Source organism: Chiloscyllium punctatum, chromosome 12 (assembly GCF_047496795.1).
Source record: "Chiloscyllium punctatum isolate Juve2018m chromosome 12, sChiPun1.3, whole genome shotgun sequence".
In the NCBI taxonomy this organism is placed as follows: domain Eukaryota; kingdom Metazoa; phylum Chordata; class Chondrichthyes; order Orectolobiformes; family Hemiscylliidae; genus Chiloscyllium; species Chiloscyllium punctatum.
The window spans coordinates 21,968,621-21,993,035 of NC_092750.1; the positions used below are offsets into that span (position 1 = coordinate 21,968,621).

At 38.8% G+C, this 24,415-nt stretch overlaps 1 protein-coding gene across 2 annotated transcripts in view; it reads left to right on the plus strand.

The window, feature by feature from the left end:
• Positions 1 to 24,415, plus strand: part of LOC140483682 (inter-alpha-trypsin inhibitor heavy chain H3-like) — an 86,965-nt gene that overhangs the window by 40,348 nt on the left and 22,202 nt on the right. For both annotated transcript variants that reach the window (XM_072582053.1, XM_072582055.1), the window contains exons 11-16: positions 2,535 to 2,660; positions 5,721 to 5,902; positions 11,430 to 11,615; positions 16,648 to 16,787; positions 17,975 to 18,132; positions 22,482 to 22,532. In XM_072582053.1, the coding sequence (XP_072438154.1) occupies positions 2,535 to 2,660; positions 5,721 to 5,902; positions 11,430 to 11,615; positions 16,648 to 16,787; positions 17,975 to 18,132; positions 22,482 to 22,532 (843 nt within the window). The remainder of the gene's footprint in view (positions 1 to 2,534; positions 2,661 to 5,720; positions 5,903 to 11,429; positions 11,616 to 16,647; positions 16,788 to 17,974; positions 18,133 to 22,481; positions 22,533 to 24,415) is intronic.

Genomic DNA, 24,415 nt, shown 5'->3' on the forward strand with positions numbered 1-24,415 from the left:
TATGGGTGGGTTGCGCTTCGGCGGGGCGGTGTGGACTTGTTGGGCCGAAGGGCCTGTTTCCACACTGTAAGTAATCTAATCTAATCTAATGATTATAAATCCTATCTCTTATAACCTTTTCCAACACTTTATCAACAACTGAAGTAGGGCTCACTGGTCTATAATTACCTGGGTTGTCTCTACTCCCCCTCTTGAACAGGGGAACCACATTTGCAATCCTCCAGTCTTCCTTGCAATTGTGCCAAACAAGTGAATGAAACTTATACCTATTGCCAATATGCAATAAAATGCAACCTGTTGTGTAAACAAGTGCCTTCCATCATTAAAATTCAATAGTGGTTTATCCTTTATCACCTTTAATTAGAAAGACCCTTAGAAAAGAGGATTTGTGGCAGTATCTACCTCAACCACAGGCCACTGGTATTTGGTAATGTAACATCTGGCATGGTGATTAATGGTGGGCATTGCTGCATAAATACCTTAAAGTAATAATGGTGAAAAAACACAATTTAGTTCAGAAGAAAAATACGACAGAAGAAAAGTTTAGCACTTTAAGACTGTTACTGCTCTAAGAAGACTCAGACAGTCAGTCAGCAGTTGAAAGCAAGTTGCAATCAGCAGCAGTCATTGAAGCACCAGCAGACCACAAGCAGCACTCAAGAAGAAAACCATCACCTCAGAGCTAGTAAAATGCACAGGAAAAATAATATGGGCAAGGAAGATAAAAACTACTCATATTAGAAAGTGACAGAGCCCTGCAGAAGACGGGCCTGTGGCAGCACTTTGGAAATCCATGAGTAAAGTTAGAAACTTTGATAAAGGGATACAATGACAGTGTAATAGCCCTGGTTGGGAAGGATGGATGAAAAGAAGTAGTTACCCTTTAATACAAGCATTGCTGCCATCGTGAGCAGGCTCCGCAAGACATAGTTACAATAGATAGAGCAAGGGTCAAAACATTCATTATTACTAAAGCCACGGTATTGGTAAGTTTGCAGAGTACTTTTAAGGTGACAAAGAAAATCAAAAGACTTTAAATATAGACTCAAGTGAGAGATGAAAGAAGAGTGTAAAGATTGTGATGACACTGAAATGTTCATGATTTAAACTGATTTAAGTGTGAAGATTTGTTAGGGCTGCTGTCACAGAGGTTTATTGAAAATGAGTAAGAGATCATGCATTGTGTTTTAGGACGTGAAAGGTGAGAAACTATCTATTTGCAATGAAGAAGTGGGAAAACTCCATCTGAGCTGCAGAAAGCAGAAAATCTCAGCAGACTGGGATGTGAAATGGTTTGGGTAAAGATGAGAAATAGTAGGGGAAAGTGGAAATGAAAGCACAAACAGATCAGTCATGATCTTATTGAATGGTTGAACAGGCTTGAGGAGCCAATGGCCTACTTCTGCTCTTAATGTAGGTGTATGTACCTTAAACTGCTGTCATTCACCACTACCCTGACATGATATGATGTGTTAGTTCTATGATTTGTTTTCAGTCTACAGCAGCTGATGATAGGACTCAGATATGTATTTTTAGCCTCTGAATCATAATTAGTTATGTACAGTGCTAGTTTCAAAATAAATAACCTACTTTTTGATCCACTTCATACACTGAAATGTATCTACCCAAAGAAGTAGCAAATGATGGTTCAACCAGCCAAAGCCAAACTCACTGCATGCAGTAATTCTGAGCTTTCATCCTTAGGAACCCATTACACTCAAGTGTCAGTACATCAACTCACCCTGGCCATCCTCGATTTTTTGGGCTGTGAGCACCATAGGTCCAGTGATTACCAGCCTACTGTTATGCAAAGATTTCTCTGTGGTCACCATACATTAATGGTGAGGATCACAGAGCACCATGGAAAGCCCACATAAGAGAAGACCACATAATTTTCCCAATGTTGATCACCTTCCAAAAGGCTGTGAGACACAATTTGAATGTGTTTGCTTTCCTGTGGAACCAATGTGGAATCATTCTTGAGCAGACAAGTGTCAGTAAGATCCACTAGTCATCACTTATCTATACTGCCAGGAATATAAGATGCATTGTTCATAAAACAGGACAGTATAAAAGCTGATAATGGTTGATACATGGGTAATAAATTACACAATCTCAATAGCAGACAGAAAGTTTGAGTACAACACCCCAACCAACAGTACATGGAATCCAGCAGAAAGCATCTGTATATACCTAAAATTAAGATTGTATCAAGTATGAACACCAATTGGCATGACAGTGCAATGGGACAAGAATCAAATCAGTGTTGATAACTTAAATACATTTTCTAATTAAATGGTTATTCAACTAAGCAACTGGTGCAAAAATTGAAAGATTTCCTGGTTCTCTAAGCGAATCATTTTCCCATACTTCATAATTTTGTCCAGTGAAATGTTCTTGTTTTGCTTTAAAACAGCAAGTCAACTGACATTTTAATGAATGAAATTCAATTGCCTAATTTATATTATGGTGGTGTTATTGAGCCACGTAAAATTCTGCAAAATTTTAAATGTCAAGAAAATCTTTTGTTATAGGAACAGATATAAATGCTCCAATGTTGAAAGCAGTAAGACTTCTGGACAAGTCCCATCAAGACAAACTTCTGCCTGAAAGAAGTGTTTCCATGATTATTTTGTTAACTGATGGTGATCCGAACTCAGGTTAGTGAAAATAAATGCCATTTATTTCTATCTTTGAAAAATCTGATTGCAGAACTAAAGCTTGAAACTAGACAGAGGCACAGTAAATCTGTGATGGATGAAATAAGAAACAAAACAGAAATTGATGTAGAAACCCAGCAGCTCCAGCAGTACCTGTGGAGGGAAAGCAGATTTAATGTTTTGGGTCCGGTGATCCTTCTTCAGAAAGGGAGGGTCTGAAGAAGAGTCACTGGACCTGAGACATTAACTCTGCTTTCTCTCCATAGATGTTGCCAAACCTGCTGAGTTTCTCTAACAATTTCTGGGTTTTTTTTCAGATCCCCAGTATCAACAGTTCTTTGTTTTATTATGGAAGATATAAGGCTTTGCACTCTAATGATTGTTTTGTTGTTGGTTAAATGTTTATTTCAATACTGATACCTTTAGATAATAAAAGAGAAATGTAAAAGTCAAGTCTCTTTCAAGAAATTGCCATGTTAGAGGAATTTTACGTTAAAAATTTGGATCAACATTGGAAATCTCTCTGAGGTCACTTTCTTAAGCAATTATCTATTAAGTCTCATTGCTTTAAATCTATTAGGGTTGGAAGAATGTAAATATTGTTCCTTCAGCTATTAAACACAAGTAGCTCCTTCATGACACAGCCCTCCCAAAAAGTTTGACAAGTAATCATTTTTGAAGTTTAAAAAGTACCAATTTCCTCAGAGACAGATCCACAAACAGATTTGTGACGAGAGGCTTAAGATCTATTTTGTGATGTCAATTGAAAGGTAAATATTGGTCAGGACTCTGGTGGGAACTTCCCTGCTTTTCTTCAAATTAGTGCCATGGGGTCTTCTATTTCCATCTGGGACAACGTAATGTCTCTCATCTGAATGAAAGCTCAGATGACTGCAACACTCCCTCAGTCAGCCTCTTGTTATCGAGGAGTCAGAGTCTAGTTGTAACACTGTTTGCCCTTAAATTCCTTCCATTTCTATAAAGACAGGTCACCTTAACACAGGTTAAGGTAAAGATGGACTTCAGTCACACATTACTTTAAACCAAGGGTAATATATACAGAATAATGAGATTAATACAAATGATTTGATAGAATTCTTCTAGTATCTATTTATGCATTGATATAAAAGCTCAGCTGTCCAATGGGAACTAAATGATTTCTGAAGTATATGTCATTTGACATCATCATGAGTGACAAAAGTACTGCAATATATAGTTACTCCAAAAATGGAATCTAAACAACTAAGAACATACTGTTATGACATGGCAGTGATATTTTCTGTTAATTAAACCAAATACCCAGAAAAGTTCACCTCGCCACGCAATCTCAAAATGTGAGTGACAGAAAACTCCTAAACTTCTACCATTTAAAGAAAATAATATCAATTTATTCTTTAACTCTAAAAGTGAACATTAAACAACAACTATTCACAGATATAAGCCCCCCTTTCTCTTAACTGCTTATTACCTCCTCCAACTCTAACAATATGCTGTTCCAATAAGACACTTATTAAAATTACAGCAACTTAATTTCAAAACCACACAGCAGCTATCATCTTCAGTGTCTTTCATCTTCTGACTGAAGATCTCCCTTTCTTTTTACTGCAAATATGTTTCATATAAAAAGTTATCTTTGATAGAGAGTGTTTTCTAATTTCTTGGGTCTCTTTCGATGGTAGTTGCTCTATCTTCAATCTTCAAAATGCCTGTATTTTTATATCCCCAACATTGGATTGACTCATTGGTTTGATACTGACAAAACAATAAATTCAAACACGAATGGGTTTTAGTATCCTGGGACATAATTTAATCTGATCGGCTAAAATCAAATTGCTGTCAAAACAGCTACCAACTCAGGTATCCATTTCACAGTCAAATGTTACACATTTTCAATTTTCCAGTACACTCTGGAATTGCCATCTAGTCATATCACACAGGTGCTTGTAAGCTCTCAGTTCAGAACAGCATTCACTCTCTCTTAAAGATACAGAATTCGCCTTCAACTTTATAACAATACACACAGAAAAACTAGGAGCAGGACTAGGCCATTTAACTCCTCTATCCTGATCCACCATTCAATTGCTGATCTAATTATTCCACATGCCTGCCTATCCCCAGTAACTTTTCACTTCTTTGCTTACCAAGAATCTATTTCCTCTAGAAAAATATTAAAAACTCTGCTTCCATTACATGTTCAGTAAGGGTGTCTCAAAGACTAACTAACTTCCTTGAGAAAAACTATCCTTCCCATCTTCCCACCTTACATGGGCAATCCCTGAATTTTAAGCAGTGACTCTTAGTTTCGATCCTCTCACAAGTGGAGGCATCCTTTCCACATCTACCGTGTCAAGATCCGTTTGGACCTTACATGTTTCAGTCAAGTTACTGCATACTCTTCTAAGTTTCAGCAGATACTCCAGCCCCGCTTCTCAAATGAGGAGAACAATATTACATACAATACTCCAGATGTGGGTCCTACCAATGTCTAAACTAAAACATAGCCTCACCACTTTATGATTCAATTTCCCTTATGATAAATAACACTCAATAGATTTCCTAATTATTTGTACCTACATAATAATCTTTTGTGATTCATGCACTTGGACATGTAGGTTCCTCTGTAGGTCAGAGCTCTGCAATCTCTCACCATTTGGATAAAATGCTTTTTTTTTATTTTTCCTGCCAAAATGAGCTATTTCACATTTTCCCACATGATTTCCCTTTCACAAAACCATATGACTTTTTCTGATTGCATAGGAATTTTCAAAGAGCCCTGCCATAGCATCTTTACTAATAATATCTGGCAGATGTTAAGCTAACTGGCCTGTAGTTTCTTGGTTTCTGTCTCCCTTCATTTTTAAATAAAGGAATTATATTCACTGATGTTCCTAATGTAACCAAGTCTACCCTTCTCGTCATCTTGATTGAACACTTCACAAATCTGTGAAGAATAGAAATTCATGATTTTATTTTATCTTAGACGAGCATATTCAGACTTAGAAGTCAATTCACTAAATGATTTGTTACAAATAAATTACATTTGCTTATTTATTATTACAGGAGAATCAAACCCAACAAAAATCCAGGAGAATGTTAAAAGTGCCGTCAATGGCAGGTACAATGTGTATTGCCTTGGGTTTGGTTATGATGTTAAATATAGTTTTCTGGAAAAAATGTCACTGGACAATGATGGTGTAGCACGGAGAATTTATGAGGATTCAGATGCTCCCTTACAGCTCCAGGTAAAATGATTATTAAATACTCACTTAGTATGGACCAGAATTGCCTCAGAGATGGTCCCATTGATGTTGTAACTTCACTGAATATGCACCTGAAATCCAGCCAAATCAGTGAACTGGGTTATAACCATACCTCCAGTGACGTTAGAGCAGCAGGGTGAAGACATGACTGAGGAATTTCATAATATTTCATCATCTCTTCCCATGAACCATTTGATATACTGGGTGGTATTACATTATGTCTGCTACTGATTTGTACTAAAAACTGCTAGACAGACTGTGACTATTTAATCCAATCTTGGTTCTAATTGTAGAGTAGCATACAAACATAAGAACTTAGAAATTATGAGAAAGTGTTTGACTTCAGCCTGTTCTGCCTCTCAGTAAGATTACTGTGATCTTATCATGTTCTCAACTCTACTGTTTGCCTTAACTATCGCCCTTCACTCCTTTTTGGATCAAGGATCAAACTTGAATAGATTCAATGGCGCATCACCCATTCCTCTTTGGACTACTGAATTCTTAAATTAAAATTGCCAAGAGAGAAAAGAAGGTCCTCTTCAACTTCATTTTGAATGGAAGATGCCTTATTTTGAAACTGTGTCCCCTAGTTAGAGACTACCCTGTAAGGAAAAGCATCCTCTCAACATTTACACAACTAAGCCTTCTAGCAGCACTATACTGTATATTTCATTGTGATCACTCTCATTCTTCTAAACTCCAATGAGAATAGACACAATCAGTTCAACCTTTCTCTTAAGACAACTTGATCATCCCAAGACCTAGCCTGGTGAACTTTCTCTGAACTGCTGTATATGCAAGTAGATCCTTTCCTAAATAATGAGCTCAAAATTGTACACAATATTCTATAAGTATTTTCTTTCTTGTGCAGTTGTGAAAAGACATCCTTATTTTTGCACTTCATTCCTCTTGCAATAAAGGTCAGCACTCCATCTGCCTTTGTAATTATCTGATATACCTACATATTAATTTTGTTGTGATTCATGTATAAGGATGCCAAAAGCCCTTTGTACTGTTTCCATTTAAATAATATTCTGCTTTTCTACTTATCCTGTCAAAGTGGACAACCGTGCATTTTCCCATATTCTCTATCTTGAAATTTTGCCCATTCACTCAACCTATCCACAGTCTTTTGAAGACTTTTGATGTCCTCAGAATATGCCTTCCTAGCTACCTTTATATCAGCATCAATTCTGGCTGAAATACACACTGTCCCTTCATGGAATTTATTACTATAGATTGTAAATAGTTGATGACTCAGTACTGACCCATATGGAAACCCACTAGTTACAATTTACCAACCTGAAAATGATCTTTTTGTCCAGAGTCCTGTATATCCAAGCTAATATATGTCCCTCCATAATATTGGCAGCATATTTCAGGTTTCTGGCTCTGGCATAATAACAGATATAGCTATCACACAGCTATTTAATGTTTCGAGGATCTGATTGATTGGTAGCTCTGTAGTCCCAGCTGGGCCACTGTCAGTTATTTCTTGGGCTAGGGCCTGTCCAGGACCAGGTAAGTGTAATGGTGGATGGTAGCATCTCTGGGGAGGGGAGTGATATCAAGTTGGTTGGGAAGGGGGTTCAGGTCTCAAAGGGAGGCTGGAGACAGGAGGGAGCACCAATGGGACAGGATTTGTGCTCAATGTAGAAAAAAAGCTCAAGGGAGATGCAACCTTCCTTCACACCCAAGGCCCAAATGGGTACCCTGCCAGAGTTGGCCACAACTTTGAACTCCTCTCTCTGGCCTCAAAGTTCTCAAAGAGCTGAAATGGAAAACTTAAGCACAAATAATTGGGCAGAAATAGACCTCAATGGGGCAAGGACAGACAGACTGTTCTAGGCCTTGCCAGCTTGGATAAAATTGCAGTCAGATTGAGGTGGCTGGGATGGCAGCAATAAGGCTATCTGGCAATTTTATAGGACAACCTCCATCAACATATCTGCCAGCACAAATTGTGCCCTGCAAATTCTTAGCTGGTATGGTAAACTTTCATGTGTTACCTTAGCAAATGCCTTTTGGTGATTCAAGTACACTGTATCTGCTAGTTCCCCTCTCTTCACTCTAGTTGTTTTATTCTCAAATACTCTATAAAGTTGTCAAATGTGATTCACCTTTCAACAAATCATGTTAACTGTGCTTGATTAAGAACATAAGAAATGATGGAGGATTCAACATGGCAGCGACCCAGTAGGTCTGCTTTGCTGACCTCTGCACCAGAACCCAGACAAAGTGGGGCACCCACCCTCCCTCACTGTTTAATTTGTTGGAAAAAAACTATCTCCCAACCCTTAAAATTAGTCAGTATCAGTTCTGAGCAGTTTGGTGCAGTTTAAGATGATGACTAAGGGAAAAGGAGAATGGGGATCGCATCAGGCAGGGAATAACCCCCCCACCCCCAACAACGGACACACCCATGGCCGCAGTTTCGGCCTCTGTGACCACCCCAGGGGACTCACCTGCAGAGCAGAGCCTGATCTCAGAGGTTGTGAAACTCCGAGAGAAGGTTGATTCATTGGTGGAAGAGACCCGGGCCAGGCTCAAATCGATCTCGCTCATGCTGCAGAGGCGTAACCTGGAGATCCAGCATCTCGGTTAGCGTGTTAGGCGTGCGGCTTCAGAGACTGTGACCAAATCCTCAGTAGGTCAGGTTCAGGCCCTGGAACGCCGAGTGCAGGCCTACTTTCAGGTTACAGACTTTGTACAAAAAAAGACTACATTGATGGTCAACCCCTACAAGTTGGACGTGGAGTGAAGAGTGCTCCGGTTAGCACTCTCTATCACTTGTTAGGTAATAATGTCTCGAAGGACATTGAATGGCTATATAAAACCTGCACTCAAGAAGTAGGGGTGGAAATCTCCTCAGAGATGTGGGAGAATATCTGGGAAAATGTTAGGAAGATCTGAATTTGTAATAGGACCCAGGCTATTCAACTGAAGGTACTTCACAGGGCTCACCTGGCACCGGAATGGTTTACGAAATTTAAGAGAGGAGTGTCCCCAATGTGCCCCAAGTGTAAAATGGAGATTGGTATTCTTACTCACTGCTTGTGGTCACGCCACAAGCTCCACCGGTATTGGGATGACATAGCGAGTGTTTTGGCAAAGGTTTTGGGAACTGAAGTTAAGTGGAATCCGGTATCACTCCTTTTGGGTCTTTCAAATTTTCCCTCCTTGGATGCACATGGGAAAAAATTATTTAATGTTCTCTCTTTATGTGCGAGGAAGAACATTCTAATGAGCTGGGTGCCGGAAAATCCCCCAGGAATCTTGAGTTGGCGTAGGATAGTCATGGAACACATCCCCTTGGACTTCCTTATGAGTATGGTGCACCAGAAAACGGAATTGTTTTACAGAACATGGCAGCCCTTTTTGAATTATATTGATGCAGACACATCGACTATATTAGCCTTTTATTAGCCGTGAGAATTGTGTCTGTCTGTCTGTGGGCCCATGAGGGGAAGAATCCCAAACAAATATGGGTTTACTTACTATTGCTCCCAGTGGTGGGGAGCGTGGATGAGATTGCGCTAAGTGCAGCAATTTAATTGAATATAATTTAAGTTACCTTGTTATAATGTGTTTTAATTTTATTTCATCTATTTATTTTTCTTCTTTCTTCTTGGTTATTTATTGAATTGTAGTTTTTATAGAGTTTTTTTGTGTTTCAGTAATCTGTGGAGTAGTAGTTTGTTTTCTATTATTGCTATTATATTACAAAGTTGTCATACTATTTTGTACTGGTTTTGTAATTTTGTAAAATGCCTAAAATCTTTTCTTTAATAAAAATACTCACTAAAAAAAAACCATAAGAAATAGGAGCAGGAGTAGGCTATCTGGCCCATCCAGCCTGTTCCAACATTCAATAAGGTCATGGTTGAACTTTTTGTGGACTCAGGTCCACTTGTCTGCCCACTCACCATAACTCTTGATTCCTTTACTGTTCAAAAATCCATTCATCTTTGTCTTAAAAACATTCAACGAGGTAGCCTCAAGTGCTTCTCAACACTCCACAAATTCACAACCCTTTGGGTGAAGAAGTTCCTCCTCAATTAAGACCTAAATCTGCTCCCCCTTATTTTGAGGTTTTGCCCCCTAGTTCTAGTTTCACCTGCCAGTGGAAACAACCTTCCTGCTTCTATCTTATCTATTCCCTTCATAATGTTATATGCTTCTAGAAGATTCTTCCCTCATTCTTCTAAATTCCAAGTATAGTCCCAGTCTATTCAATCTCTCCTTATAAGGCAATCCTCAATTCCGGAATCAACCTAATGAACCCTCTTATTGTAACTTTGCAAATATCAGTGCTATTCCATCCTTAATAATGGATTCCAGCATTTCCCAATGACAGGTTTTAAGCTAATTGGTCTGCTTTGTGTCTTTTATCTTTCTTGAGTGAGAGTGTTATAATTGCAGTTTTTTAATCTACCAGAATCTAGAGAATTTTGGGAGATTACAACAATGCATGCACTGTCCAAACAACTTCTTATTTTAAAATCCTAAGTTGCAGGTAAGGGAACTTGTCAGTCTTTAGTCCCATTAGCTTTCCCAGTATATTTTCCCCAGTGATAGGTGATTATTTTACATTTCTCTATCACATTTGGTCTTTGAATTTCTACCACTCTTGAAGTATTTTTTGTGTATTTACTATGAAGACAGATACAAAATATTTGTTCAGTCTCTGCTATTTCCCGATATTACTTTTTCAGTATCATCCTTGAACACAATGTTTACTTTAGCCACTTATACATTTTTAGAAGATGATTAACTCTCATGTTCTGAATTGCAATGTTAAAGTTAAAATGATAATTCTTTCTCCCCACTGCCTGACTTGAGTTTTTTTCCCCAGCACTTTTTGTTTTAGATTTCCAATAGCTGCAGTAATATGCTTTTGCTTACAAGTTGTTTCTCTTATTGTGTCATGCTGCATGATAAGCAGTAAGATTTTCAGGATCTTTGAATGGGAAGGAAGGAACAGTATTGTGAGAAATAGTTCTCTGACGTGTGCTTCAGGAGGTCTAAAAGACATCATGGTGTAGTCTTGACTTGACTTGACTTCTATCGACAGGTTTGCTATCTTCATTCAATTCGAACCAGGACCTTTGTTTACGCCATGTCAATCTACAAATGTTGTGGTACTAGTTTTTTCATTCTGGAGTGCGATGAACCTCAGCTTCTTCCCAACACTTGTGGCATCATGAAGCTCAGTGCTGTGTCATTAAATTGAAAGCCTCCATTGTCCAGGAATTCTGCAGTTCATTTCCCTATCCCTTAGGAGTACACATATTTCACTGCTGTGATGTTCAAAATGATCAGTAGTTATGAATGCAAACCAAGTGTGCAGCTGAGAACTAAAGCTGAGTAGAAAAATATACAAATTCTCAATATCAGAGCAAATTATCAAGCAAATATATTTAGACCTCAATTTTATTTCAGAGGGTGTTTAAAGGATAATGACTCCGCATTATAATAAGTATTTAGAAATTCTTTCTTCTTTTCACAGGGTTTTTACGATGAAGTGGCAAATCCCTTGCTTTTGGATATTGAATTGCACTATCCAGAGAATGCCATTTCAGAGTTAACTCAGGCCAATTTTAGGCAGTATTACGATGGGTCAGAAATTGTAGTGGCTGGCAAGATTTCAGATGATGACCTGCAGTCACTCATTGCAGAGGTCTTTGCACAAACTGTAAGTACTCTCTAAAACCTAGTCTAGTTCATTTATTTACATTTTGGAAAAATCATAGAACACAGTATTACAGTGTTGACAGAAAATAGTTCTGTGCCTATCTTGGTTCATTAAAGTTCAAACTGCAACACTATTTTCACCTCCTTTTTTCAAATTTTTACAATTAATTATCTACATCCCATTTGAATGATATCATACTAATTTCTGTTTCCATAATTCTTTTACTGGGAGTTGTAAGATTATAAAAAATAGAAAATATTATATTTTATAAAATGTAAAATTTCCCATGATAAAAAATTCCCTGTATTGTAGATTTTTTGGGTAGAACAGACGACCATTTGGCTCATTCTACTTGCAATGGTTCTTTGCAAGAGCTAATAAATTAGTCACTTACTCCATTAATAGTCGAGAGTGTGGTGCAGGAAAAGTTAGGCAGCATCCAAGGAACAGGAGAATTGATGAAGAAGAGCTCTTGCCCAAAGTGTCGATTCTCCTGCTCCTTTGATGCTGCCTGACATGTTAGGCTTTTCCAGCACCATACTCTCGACTCTGATCTCCACCATCTGCAGTCCCCACTTCCTCCATATCCCATTAGTAGCTCAGCAATATTTTTCTATTTCAAATACTTATACAAATCTCTTTTGAAAACGATGAATGAATCTGCTTCATCGCTGTCAGGTAAAGTACAATCATAACAATTTGCTGCATTAAAAATGGTTTCTTCCTGTCACTTTTGTTTCTTTTACTAATTCTTTTGAATCTATGTCCTCTAGTGACTGACCTAAGTGCTATTGGCAGTGTTTCTTTTTTACTCGATCAAAATCCTCTAATTAAATGTGTGTGTGTGTACAAATCAAAACTTTTCAGGTTCTTAAGTCATTCATGAAATCTAAATTTGAATGTTGTACTCTTCCCTTCTCATAGAATTATAGAATTTTACAGTACAGAATCCATTCGACCCATCATGTCAGTACCAACTCCTGAAAGAGCTACCCATCCAGTCCCATTCACCTGCCCTGTATCTGTAGCCCTCTAAATTCATAACTTTCAAATATATATCCAGCTTTCTATTGAAACCTCCTATGGACTTCCTAAGAATGTATTTACTCTCAAAGTATTTATTCTTGATTTATTTTTTTTAAATATGATGCAACGTCACTTGCTGGGTCAGCATTTACTGCTCATTCCGAATTGCAGTTAAGAAATTACCTGACACAACCACCTGGTGAAGGAGCTGTGCTTCCAAATAAACATGTTGGACCATAATCTGGTGTTGTGTGATTTTTAACTTTGTACACCTGAGTCCAACACCAGCACCTCTAAATCATGACTGTTAAGCAAGTGTTAGTGAGTTATCTGTTGAACTTTTGTGTAGGTAAACCCACAGTGCTATTAGATAAAGATAATGAGGATAATACCATTTCAAGTGAGGAGGGTAGATGATTTTCTGAGTTACTTTTGGCAGTGGTTGTTCCCATGAGCCAATTAGTCTTGTTTTCCTAAGTGATAGTGGTTATTGGTCTGGAAGGTATGAGTGAAGAAGCATTTCTTTAAAAGCTCAGTTGATGTATTATCTGCAGATTGTTGATTCCTATATACATATATCTGATCCCTTTCCAACTCACTGAAATTAACTTTTTTGCAGTTGAATACTTTCACGTTTAATTTTGCATTATTCTTTCTCATAACTACATTAAATATGGAAAATAAAAATAGAGTACGAGAGTAAGCTTATGGGGAACATAAAAACTGACCGTAAAAATTTCTACAGGTATGTGAAGAGAAAAAGGTTGGTGAAGACAAATGAAGGTCACACATTAAGAAACAGGAAAACTTATAATGGAGAACATAGAAATGGCTGACCAACTAACCATATACTTTGGTTCTGTATTCACAAAAGAAGCCACAAATAACATAGTAGAAATGTTATAGAACACAGGATTGAGTGAGAGGGAGAAACTGAAAGCAATCTGTATTGTTAGGGAAATGGAGTTGGGGAAATTAATTGGATTGAAGGCTGTTAAATCCCTAGGCCCTGATAATTTACATCCAACAGTAACTCAAGAAGTGGTCCTAGAAATAGTGGATGCATTGGTGGTCACCTTTCAAGATTCCTAAGACTCTGGAACAGTTCCTTCAGATGGGAGGATAGCTAATGTAACTCCTCTATTTAAGGAAAGAGGCAGAGTGAAAATTGGGAATTATAGACCAGTCAGCCTGACGTCAGTAGTGGAAGAAATGCTAGAGTCCATTATGAAGTAATTAACAGCTGAGCATTTGGAACACAATGGCAAGATAGGACAGAGTCAGCTTAGATTTATGAAACGGAAATCATGCTTGACAAATGTACAGGAATTCTTCAAGGATGTAACTAGTACAACTGATGAGGGGGGAACCAGTGGAAGTGGTTTATTTGAATGTTCAGCAGACTGTTCACAAAGTTCCACATAAGAAATTAACATGGGATTGGAGGTAATTTAATAAGATGGTTAGAAAACCAGTAGAGAGACAGGAAACAAAGACTATTAAGCAGTATATTTCTGAATGGCAAGCAGTGACTAGTAAGGTACCTCAGGTATCAATGTAAAAACTCCCAACTATTCACAATACATATTAATGATTTGGGTGAGGGAACTAATATTTCCAAATGTGTATAAGACAAAAAGCTGGGTAAGAAGATGATCTGTGAGAAGGATGCACAGATGCTTGGACAAGCTGTGTGAGTTGGCAAATACATGGCAGATGCAGTATAATGTGGACAAATGTGAGGTTATCCACTTTGGCAGCAAAAACAGGAAGGCATGTTATTATCTGAATGGCTATAAATTGCAATGGAAACCTAATGTGCAATTAGATCTGGGTGTCCTCATAAATAAGTCACTGAAGCTAAGCATGCAGATACAGCAGACTATTAGGAAAGCAAATGGTATGTTTGCCTTCATAGCGAGAGGATTTGAGTACAAGAGCAAGGACATCTTGCTACAATTATACAGGGCTTTGGTGAGACCACACCTGAAATAGTATGCAGCAAGGATTTACCAGACTGATTCCCTGGGATGGCAGGATTGACATATGAGGACCGGTCGAATTGGGTGGAATTAAATTCGCTGGAGTTCAGAAGAATGAGGAAGGATCTCATAGAAAACTGTAAAATTCTAACAGGACTAGACAGGATAGATGCAGGAAGAATGTTCCCAAAGACTTCAGAGTTCAGAACCAGGAGTCACAGACTAAGGATAAGGTGATATCATTTAGTACTATGACTAGGAGAAATTTCTTCACACAGAGTGATGAGCCTGTGGAATTCAACTGAACAAGTGGCTGAGACCAAAACATTTTATGATTTCAAGAATAATTTGGATGGAGCACTTGGGGATATGGAATCAAATGATATAAGAGAAAAATTAACAAGCTATTGAGTTGGATGATTATCCATAATCATAATGAATAACAAAGCAAGTTCGAAGGGCCAAATGACCTTCCCTGCTTTTTTTTAATGTTCTATATTTCTAAATTGGGTGATGTTCTCAAACTGCCGCTTCATTCGCCTTTTACATATCAACATAACTACAGCAGGATTTTTTTCCACATTATTGGTCCCTCAATCTATTCTATGATATCTGGGTCAATCCGTCCCTTGAACTTTGCTTCAACTTATCCTATCATATCAAAAGGTGTTCCACGTTTAGGCCTACTTACAAGCTCCATGCTTTAATCAATAATTAATCTCTCTTGGCTGTTGTGCAAATTGACAATTCCTTCCAAACTCCTCTCTGAACTTGGCATAGAATTTCACATTTAATTCAATGTGCAGAACCCCAAAGGTTTGAGCAACTTCTCTGCTCTGAGGAGGCCCATCATCATCCTCAATCACAAAGAAACCTTCTAATCCCCGGGCTTTACATCCACAGGGTAACATGGAACAGTTTGAAGTGCAATTTTTGATGCTTTCAGACACATTTCTGAGATGTCTACTTGAGTATCTTTAGTTCTTTCCACAGCCCTCTGTGAATGACACTGTCACTGCTTTAATTTACAATAATGCTCACTATCACATCACCAAATATTGGAACAATGTCAGGGTTGCTTCCATTGACCAAAAACATGTATTCATAATTGTTATTCATGTCCTCACTCTGTACATCTCCTTCAACTCATCTCATAATTGTTCCACATACTTCCAAAGCACAGTTAATCTGCTATGTAGTCAGGCAATTTAAATGCATCAGAGTCTCAAATCCAACAATGGGCTCTCTGATTAGTTAGGTAAAAACAATGACTGCAGATGCTGAAAATCAAATACTGGATTAGTGGTGCTGGAAGAGCACAGCAGTTCAGGCAGCATCCAACGAGCAGCGAAATCAACGTTTCGGGCAAAAGCCCTTCATCAGGAATAAAGGCAGTGGGCCTGAAGCATGGAGAGATAAGCTAGAGGAGGGTGGGGGTGGGGAGAGAGTAGCATCAGAGGAAATGACCTGGGAGTTGCAGTGGGAGAGGGACTCCCTGAGATTCTTGTAGAGAGAGGAGGAAAACTTCTTCAAGGCAGGCATCCTTGCAAGAGGATTCGCAGTAGGGTTAAAATCAACAAGGTAAAAACAATGACTGCAGATGCTGAAAATCAAATACTGGATTAGTGGCGCTGCTCGTTGGATGCTGCCTGAACTGCTGTGCTCTTCCAGCACCACTAATCCAGTCTCTGATTAGTTAGTTGGTTCTAGTAAAGTTGTTGAAGGATACATTTTTGGTAGGGCAGTTATAAACCCCAAATCAACATAAAAATTATAAGAAAATAATAACTGTTCTCATTACATATTGAATAAATTCTATCAGCTTTCAATGTTCAGATTGATGAAAATAACTAATGCATCTTATGTCTAATATGAAATAATGAAAACACTACAAATTGCAGAATCTTTAAAAACATGATTAACAGCAAATATGAACTTAAGTCATCAAACAAAGATTAAATGTTAATGCACTTTCCTAATCTATTTTTGACAAGGTTCAACTTAACCCTGTAATTTTTTAACAGGCCAATGAAAACCTAACTCTAAAAGCTGAAGTGCAGGTATCAGAAGTTGAAAATATCACTCAGCAGCAGCTATACATTTTTGGTGACTTTACTGAGCGACTGTGGGCTTATTTGACCATACAACAGCTCTTAGAGAAGCGGTAAAGTAACAAAATCTTTCTGTTTATGAGACAGTAATTTTAAAAATGTCATTGAATGATAGCTGATCCATCAGCACCTCAAAGATAGGTTGATGTTTTGGTTGCTAACCCTTTGTAACACCTCATTCTTATTAACTGCAGCTGTTATCAGCGCAAAATGGTTGTAATCATCTCAGTATGATTATTTTTTGACAAAGGGTTAACATATATTACAATAATTTGGGAATTTAGATTCTACAGTAGAATTTTTTTTGATTTAGTGCTATGAAGATGACTTATTTATTTAAAGAAGTTAGGAAGCCATTTTTCAATAGAGAGCTCAAACATCATTTCCAAGAAAGCATGTGACTTAAGTTAAACGTCTAGCAAGATAACTGGGGTTTTATTTGATGAAGTGTTTGCAAAGTTGAACTTCTGTGATAACAGAAAAAAGGTCATGGGCCACAATCAGGTTTCAGTTGAGAAGAAATGATTCATACCAGCAAAAGAGCAGTTGATTTTCCAGCAGTGTCCAGGATAACAGAGCTGAAAAGACATCTCCAAGCAATCAGAACTACAAAAATGTCTTAAGTTATTTAGCATTTCAAGTAGACAGGGCTTTTCTTAAAGTTTGCCGAGGAAATGTCAGTCAATTAGATAATGTCTGTGTATCACAAGAAACGACAACAATTGAGAGAATCATATCCGGTGGCTGGGCAGAAAGTCTGAAAGGAGACAACCTCACTAGACCATTAAGGAATTAAAGAATTAAGATAGTAGTTATATTTCACTGGGGTTAGGTGTCTTTAAAGGATATTGCTGGGAAAAAAATGTTGAATTTTTCCTAAGGTTAGATCTTTCCAAAGTGTCATATACATAGCTTTGTTTTTTTTTCTCTTTTGTGTAGTAAACTTATGTTATTTTGTTTGAAGTGCATTTGTAGCTTTGTAAAATATGTCTTGTGACTGATCATAATGGTAATCAAATTGCAAAAATAAAACTTACAATCTATCGAACTAGGTTTCCTTCTAAGATCTGACATGTCAAGTATTACTAAAAGCTTGGATCATAACAATTCAAAGAGGAAATCACAAAAACAGTTAAAAATTATTGCAATGGCAACAAATTATTTAAATGGCAGTACAAGTATTTGCAATAGTAGATAGAAATACATTGCAAAATTAATTATTATCAATTGTTGCATTCAGGGTTTCGGCAGAGACAAATGAAAAAAAAAACCTAACGGACAGAATCCTTGAACTATCACTCAAGTACAGCTTTGTAACCCCATTAACATCAATGGTTGTTACAAAACCAGAGGAAAACAAGAATGACAGCTTTGTGGCTGACAAACCGTCAGAAGATGGTAATGTTTGAATACAATTACTTTTCATTCAGTCTTGATTTTGCAGATGACATTCACCTAGTGTATCAGTCAGCATATTCTGTGTAGATTAGATTTAAAAAGCTACATTTATCTTAATGGATTGATCAAATTTTCATTTACTCATCTATTCAAGCTCTCATTTCAAAAGTAACAACATTAATAAAACAAAGTTCATATTCAATAAAATCAAAACTTAAGTTGCACAAATCAAAAGCTCTCTAAATAAGACCAGTTGTATGAATATTAAAGGAAGCAAAGAGAATTAATTGCATTGGATGAAGATAGTTGATTTTCCATGGCATTGTTCTTAGATATAAATATACCCTTTTAAAATAAAAGCAATAATGCTATACAGTCATAATGTATTAGTATAAAAAGACATAGCTGAAGTATTTGTAGCATCTTAAGTCAGAAGTGCTGGTGGATGATTCATTTCAGTCTCCCAAAGCATCATCATAGCCAAAATGATTCACTCCGTGTGATATCAAGAGAAGACAGAATACACTGGATACTTCTATTCACACTGGCAACATTTGGCACTTATACTGAAGGCTTTGCTCTAAAACCAGTCACAGCCATAGCCAAGTTCTTCAAGTGTACTTGCAACATTGGACATCAACCTGGCAGTGTAGAAAGTTGCCCAAGTATGCCCTGTCCACAAAAAGCAGAACAATCCAAATTGCCCATCTACTCTCAATCATTATCAAAGTGGAACATGTCATCGACAGCACTTTAATAAACTGGTTGTTAAGAGATTCCACCAGATACACTCAGCTCCTGATCTCATTGTAGCCTTAGTCCAAACATGGACAAAGGAATTGAATTCAAGAGGGAAAGTGAGGGTGACTGCTCTTGACACCATGTCTGCATTTGACTGACTGTGGCATCAAGGAGCAAAACAGAACAGGAGGCAACTGGAATCATGGGAAAAGTCTCCACTGCTTGGAGTCACCTGAATAAGGGCAAATGTTTGTGGTTGTTGGATATCAATAATCTTAGCCTCAAGACATCACTGCAAGACTTTTTCTGGCTAGTGACTTAGGCCCAAACATTTTCAGCTGCTTCAGCAATGACCTTCCCTTCATTGTTAGATTAGAGGTATGGATGTTTGCTAATAAGTCAAAATGTTTAGTACCACTGTTACGGCATGGGCAAACTCTCCTGCTTAATTTAAAATCAGCAACACAGAAATGATTTATCCCATGCAGTAATCTGTAAAGATTTGAGTGGCCAAGAACTATGTAAGGTAAAAATTAACAACTTTATTTCTTAAAGTATAACAGAGAATAATTAACTAACCACTATTTACAATTTCTTTCTCTAGCCCATCTTTTAGCTTCCCTTCTATAATACTAGTCCAATAAAATTCCCAATTAAGATTTACAAAACAACACTTCTTATCTCAAAACCAGGCTCTTGTCTTCAGATCTTCTTGTGTCTTCTTTTCTTTTTGTAAGGAACTCCTGCATCACAGGTTACTGATTGAAAAAGTACTTTTAAAAGAGATATTTTTTCAAGCAGTCTGTTACATGCTAGCACTTGGCAGTTGTCCTCTCAACTGTTCATTTTCCCCTCGGTCTTATACCCCAGAGCATTGGATTGTGTCATTGGCTTTTAAGATTCATCTATATTCAATTCAAACTTGATTGGAAATTGTTTTTGTCTCCAGGCAATGAACTAATTGAGTTGTTCGACCCAGTGTTACATTGTTGCCTTATTGAGAACACTTGGTGCTGTGTCCGGTAGTTCTGCTGCTTTTAACTCTCTTAAAGGTACATCCACATCTTCATAACACCATTCACAACTCTTGAGACACAGATGCAGTCTGTGCCCAAATGCAGCAATACCTGGACATCACTTATCAGTTTTGGCTAATAAGTGGCAAATGATATTCATGCAACACAAGTGCCAGGCAAGAACCATTGCCATCATTGAGACCTTCACTATCGACATCCTGGAGGTTACCTTTCAACAGAAACTGAACTGGCCGAGCCATTGAAATGCTGTGGCAGAGGCTGGGAATTCTGCAATGGGTAACTCAACTTCTGATTCCTCAAAGCCTGTCTCCAACGATAAGGCACAAATCAGAAGTGTGATGGAATATTGCCAATTTGCCTGGATGAGGGCAGTTCCAACAACACTGAAAGAGATGGAGACCATCCAGGAGAAAACGAAGTCCACATGATTGGCACCCCATCTAACACCTTCTACATTCACTCCCACCACCACCAATGTACAGTGGTAGCAGCGTGCATCATCTACAAGGTTCACGCGACAATGACAAGGCTCTACCAACAGCAAGCCTGTACTCCTTGGTAGACAATCAATTACTTTGTTTGATTTACATATACAAAGTTATTGCAATGCAACATTCAATTTAGTCTGCTGCCAGGGAAATACATCAAACAAAATTATAACTTAGAAAAATGTGCTGGACATTTAACCAACCCCTTGGCAATAAGCTTTCCCAAAGGCCATTAATCCATATACAATTAAGAGCCACATATTCTACTCTGCAGGTCAGGAACTATCACTTTCCTCAGAGATTGCCCAATTTAGCACTACACTTGCAGAATCTCAGAATCTTTTCCACAATATCCATGGTTCACAGAAAAAGTACCCCAGCAACAAAGACCACCCTTAACAATGGTGCTGCTCATACTTAGCAACCATTAAGCTCCCCCTTTCCCCCACACTAACAGCCCTAATTGCTAGCGATCTGTAAGGTTACCCCTCTCAGAGGCTCTGTTTCTCTGGTTTTGTTGCCTCAGCAATGACCACTGTGTTGCTGAGGTTACTGAGCTGCCCACTCTCTGATAGGCTGTTGCCCTTAACTGACAGCGTTACTCTGGGTTTCACTTCTAATGAAGCAGGGCCTCACCTTGCTTTCAGCCCCGTTGGCAGGACTTCTGCTGTCACAATGTTCAGCCCAATTTCTTGGCAATTATTGAATGTCTGTACATTTAGAGATATTGGAATTTTATCACAGGAACTGGAATGCGGGCTCTGTGAAAATGTTTGATTTGCAACCCCACATTGTATCAAATCTCTACTATCAATCGAATCTTCATGACAGATCTTTGAGTTTTAAGATTTCTCGGGCAGACTGGAGATCTATTACGTGTCACTATACAGTGCCTCAAAAGCTAGGCTACACTTTCCCATTTTCTTGAGATATAATTTGGAGGTGCTGGTGTTGGACTGGGGTGTACAAAGTTAAAAATCACACAACACTAAGTTATAGAGCAATAGGTTTATTTGGAAGCACTAGCTTTCAGAGCACTGCTCCTTCACCACCTGATGAAGGAGCAGCGCTCCAAAAGCTAGTGCTTCCAAATAAACCTATTGCTCTATAACTTAGTGTTGTGTGATTTTTAACTTTTTTAGGTATAGATTGTCTGTGGTGCTGAATAGTTGGCTTTTCCTGCTGACGCACAATACCAGCCCAGGTGCTGCTGTTTCTTTGTGCATCCAAAGCAAGTCAAAGGACTCTATGTTTGTTCTTTTAGTGACAGCCTTGTTTAATATCTCCAATCAGGCTCAAGGCCCAGTCCCGAAATTAATGGGAATATCTCATTTCAACCTTACCTGTGTGTATTTCCTGGCCAAATTAATTGGCAACTGGTCAAGCAAACACTATACGACTGTTTCATTTTATTAGCAATCAGAAAGTTGCAATCTTCACTTATGGCTTCAGTTAAAATAAAGTTAGAATGAAACCGCACAGCTGTGGAGGTGCTGAATGCTGGTCAGAACAAATGGTTCTGGAAGTCAAATATGCCTTGTGCACTATACAATTCAAATGCTTGGCTCTAGGATTTTCATGAACCAAGATAGTTCCGGCATTATTGTTTGACCAATCATTTTCTCTCCTCCAATTTTGATGTCCATATCCTCACTCCAACTGTCTCCCAACTCAATGTACTTTGAAATTACATTCATTTTTATTTGATTACACTCCCATGAATCATCTTGGAATGTTTTTCAACATTAAAGAAACTTTATAAATGAAAATTAAATGTCTTTGACTGTATTCGCTTTCCACAGATGCAGCCCAACATGATGAGCACTTCGAACGTTCTCTGATTTTACATAAATGGAAGTGTCTGTGATTTTATACTCCTCTAACGTAAGAACATAGGAGGAGGAGTAGGCCATTCATGCTTGTTCTTTCCCTTTTCCTCAGCGTGTACTTTTCTGTACATTTACACTCTCTTTTTGTAACTACACAGAGACTGGTAGCAACTGGAAAATGCAAAACAATCTCTCTATACATGGCAGATCTATTTAAAAGTATAAGTATATATATGTTCTAATTTCTTTTTCAGAAAAAGTCCCAATACAACAAAGGCAATACAGTTATCCAGGACATGCATATAGTAAGTAAAACAAAAAAATAATCTTAATTCGGTGGTGCTACTAGAAATTGTAAGCTGCTATACAAGTGTAAGAAATTCATTATTAAGATAAATATATGAAGGAAAGCATAATTAAAAGCAGGTGTCACCTCAGTAACCAAAGTGTAAAGCATTGGGTCTGGTAGCTCTGTGTGCAGGACAGAAAAGGACATCTGCCAGAACCAAATTCTGGATTAGTGGTGCTAGAAGAGCACAGCAGTTCAGACAGCATCCAAGTAGCTTCGAAATCGACGTTTCGGGCAAAAGCCCTTCATCAGGAATAAAGGCAGTGAGCCTGAAGTGTGGAGAGATAAACTAGAGGAGGGTGGGGGTGGGGGGAAAGTAGCATAGAGTACAATGGGTGAGTGGGGGAGTGGATGAAGGTGATAGGTCAAGGAGGAGAGGGTGGAGTGGATAGGTGGAAAAGGAGATAGGCAGGTAGGACAAGTCCGGACAAGTCAAGGGGACAGTTACTGAGCTGGAAGTTTAGAACTAGGGTGAGGTGGGGGAAGGGGAAATGAGGAAACTGTTGAAGTCCACATTGATGCCCTGGGGTTGAAGTGTTCCGAGGCAGAAGATGAGGTGTTCTTCCTCCAGGCGTCTGGTGGTGAGGGAGCGGCGGTGAAGGAGGCCCAGGACCTCCATGTCCTCGGCAGAGTGGGAGGGGGAGTTGAAATGTTGGGCCACGGGGCAGTGTGGTTGATTGGTGCAGGTGTCCCGGAGATGTTCCCTAAAGTGCTCTGCTAGGAGGCGCCCAGTCTCCCCAATGTAGAGGAGACTGCATCGGGAGCAACGGATACAATAAATGATATTAGTGGATGTGCAAGTAAAACTTTGATGGATGTGGAAGGCTCCTTTAGGGCCTTGGATAGAGGTGAGGGAGGAGGTGTGGGCGCAGGTTTTACAGTTCCTGCGGTGGCAGGGGAGAGTGCCAGGATTGGAGGGTGGGTTGTTTGGGGGCGTGGACCTGACCAGGTAGTCGCGGAGGGAATGGTCTTTGCGGAAGGCGGAAAGGGGTGGGGAGGGAAATATATCCCTGGTAGTGGGGTCTGTTTGGAGGTGGCTGAAATGTCAGCGGATGATTTGGTTTATGCAAAGGTTGGTAGGGTGGAAGGTGAGCACCAGGGGCGTTCTGTCCTTGTTACGGTTGGAGGGGTGGGGTCTGAGGGCAGAGGTGCAGGATGTGGACGAGATGCGTTGGAGGGCATCTTTAACCACATGGGTAGGGAAATTGCAGACTCTAAAGAAGGAGGCCATCTGGTGTGTTCTGTAGTGGAACTGGTCCTCCTGGGAACAGATCCGGAGGAGGCGGAGGAATTGGGAATACGGGATGGCATTTTTGCAAGAGGTAGGGTGGGAAGAGGTGGAATCCAGGTAGCTGTGGGAGTCGGTGGGTTTGTAAAAAATGTCAGTGTCAAGTCAGTCGTCATTAATGGAGATGGAGAGGTCCAGGAAGGGGAGGGACGTGTCAGAGATGGTCCAGGTAAATTTAAGGTCAGGGTGGAATGTGTTGGTGAAGTTGATGAATTGCTCAACCTCCTCGCGGGAGCACGAGGTGGTGCCAATGCAGTCATCAATGTCGCGGAGGAAGAGGTAGGGAGTGGTGCCGGTGTAATTACGGAAGATCTGCCAGAACCAATATAGCAAAGGAAGCAAGTATACCAATGGAGTGGAAATGAGAATACCATCAGAAACAGATGAAGGGAAATTGTATGTTGCATTACACATTCACAGTGGTCTTAGCTGTATTCCTCAAAATTATAATTGGTTACATGACTGAAAGAACATAATTTGTTTGTAACTTGAAGATGATATTGAAAATATCCAATCTCATGAGTTGCGGACTTTAGAAATATGACTTTTGG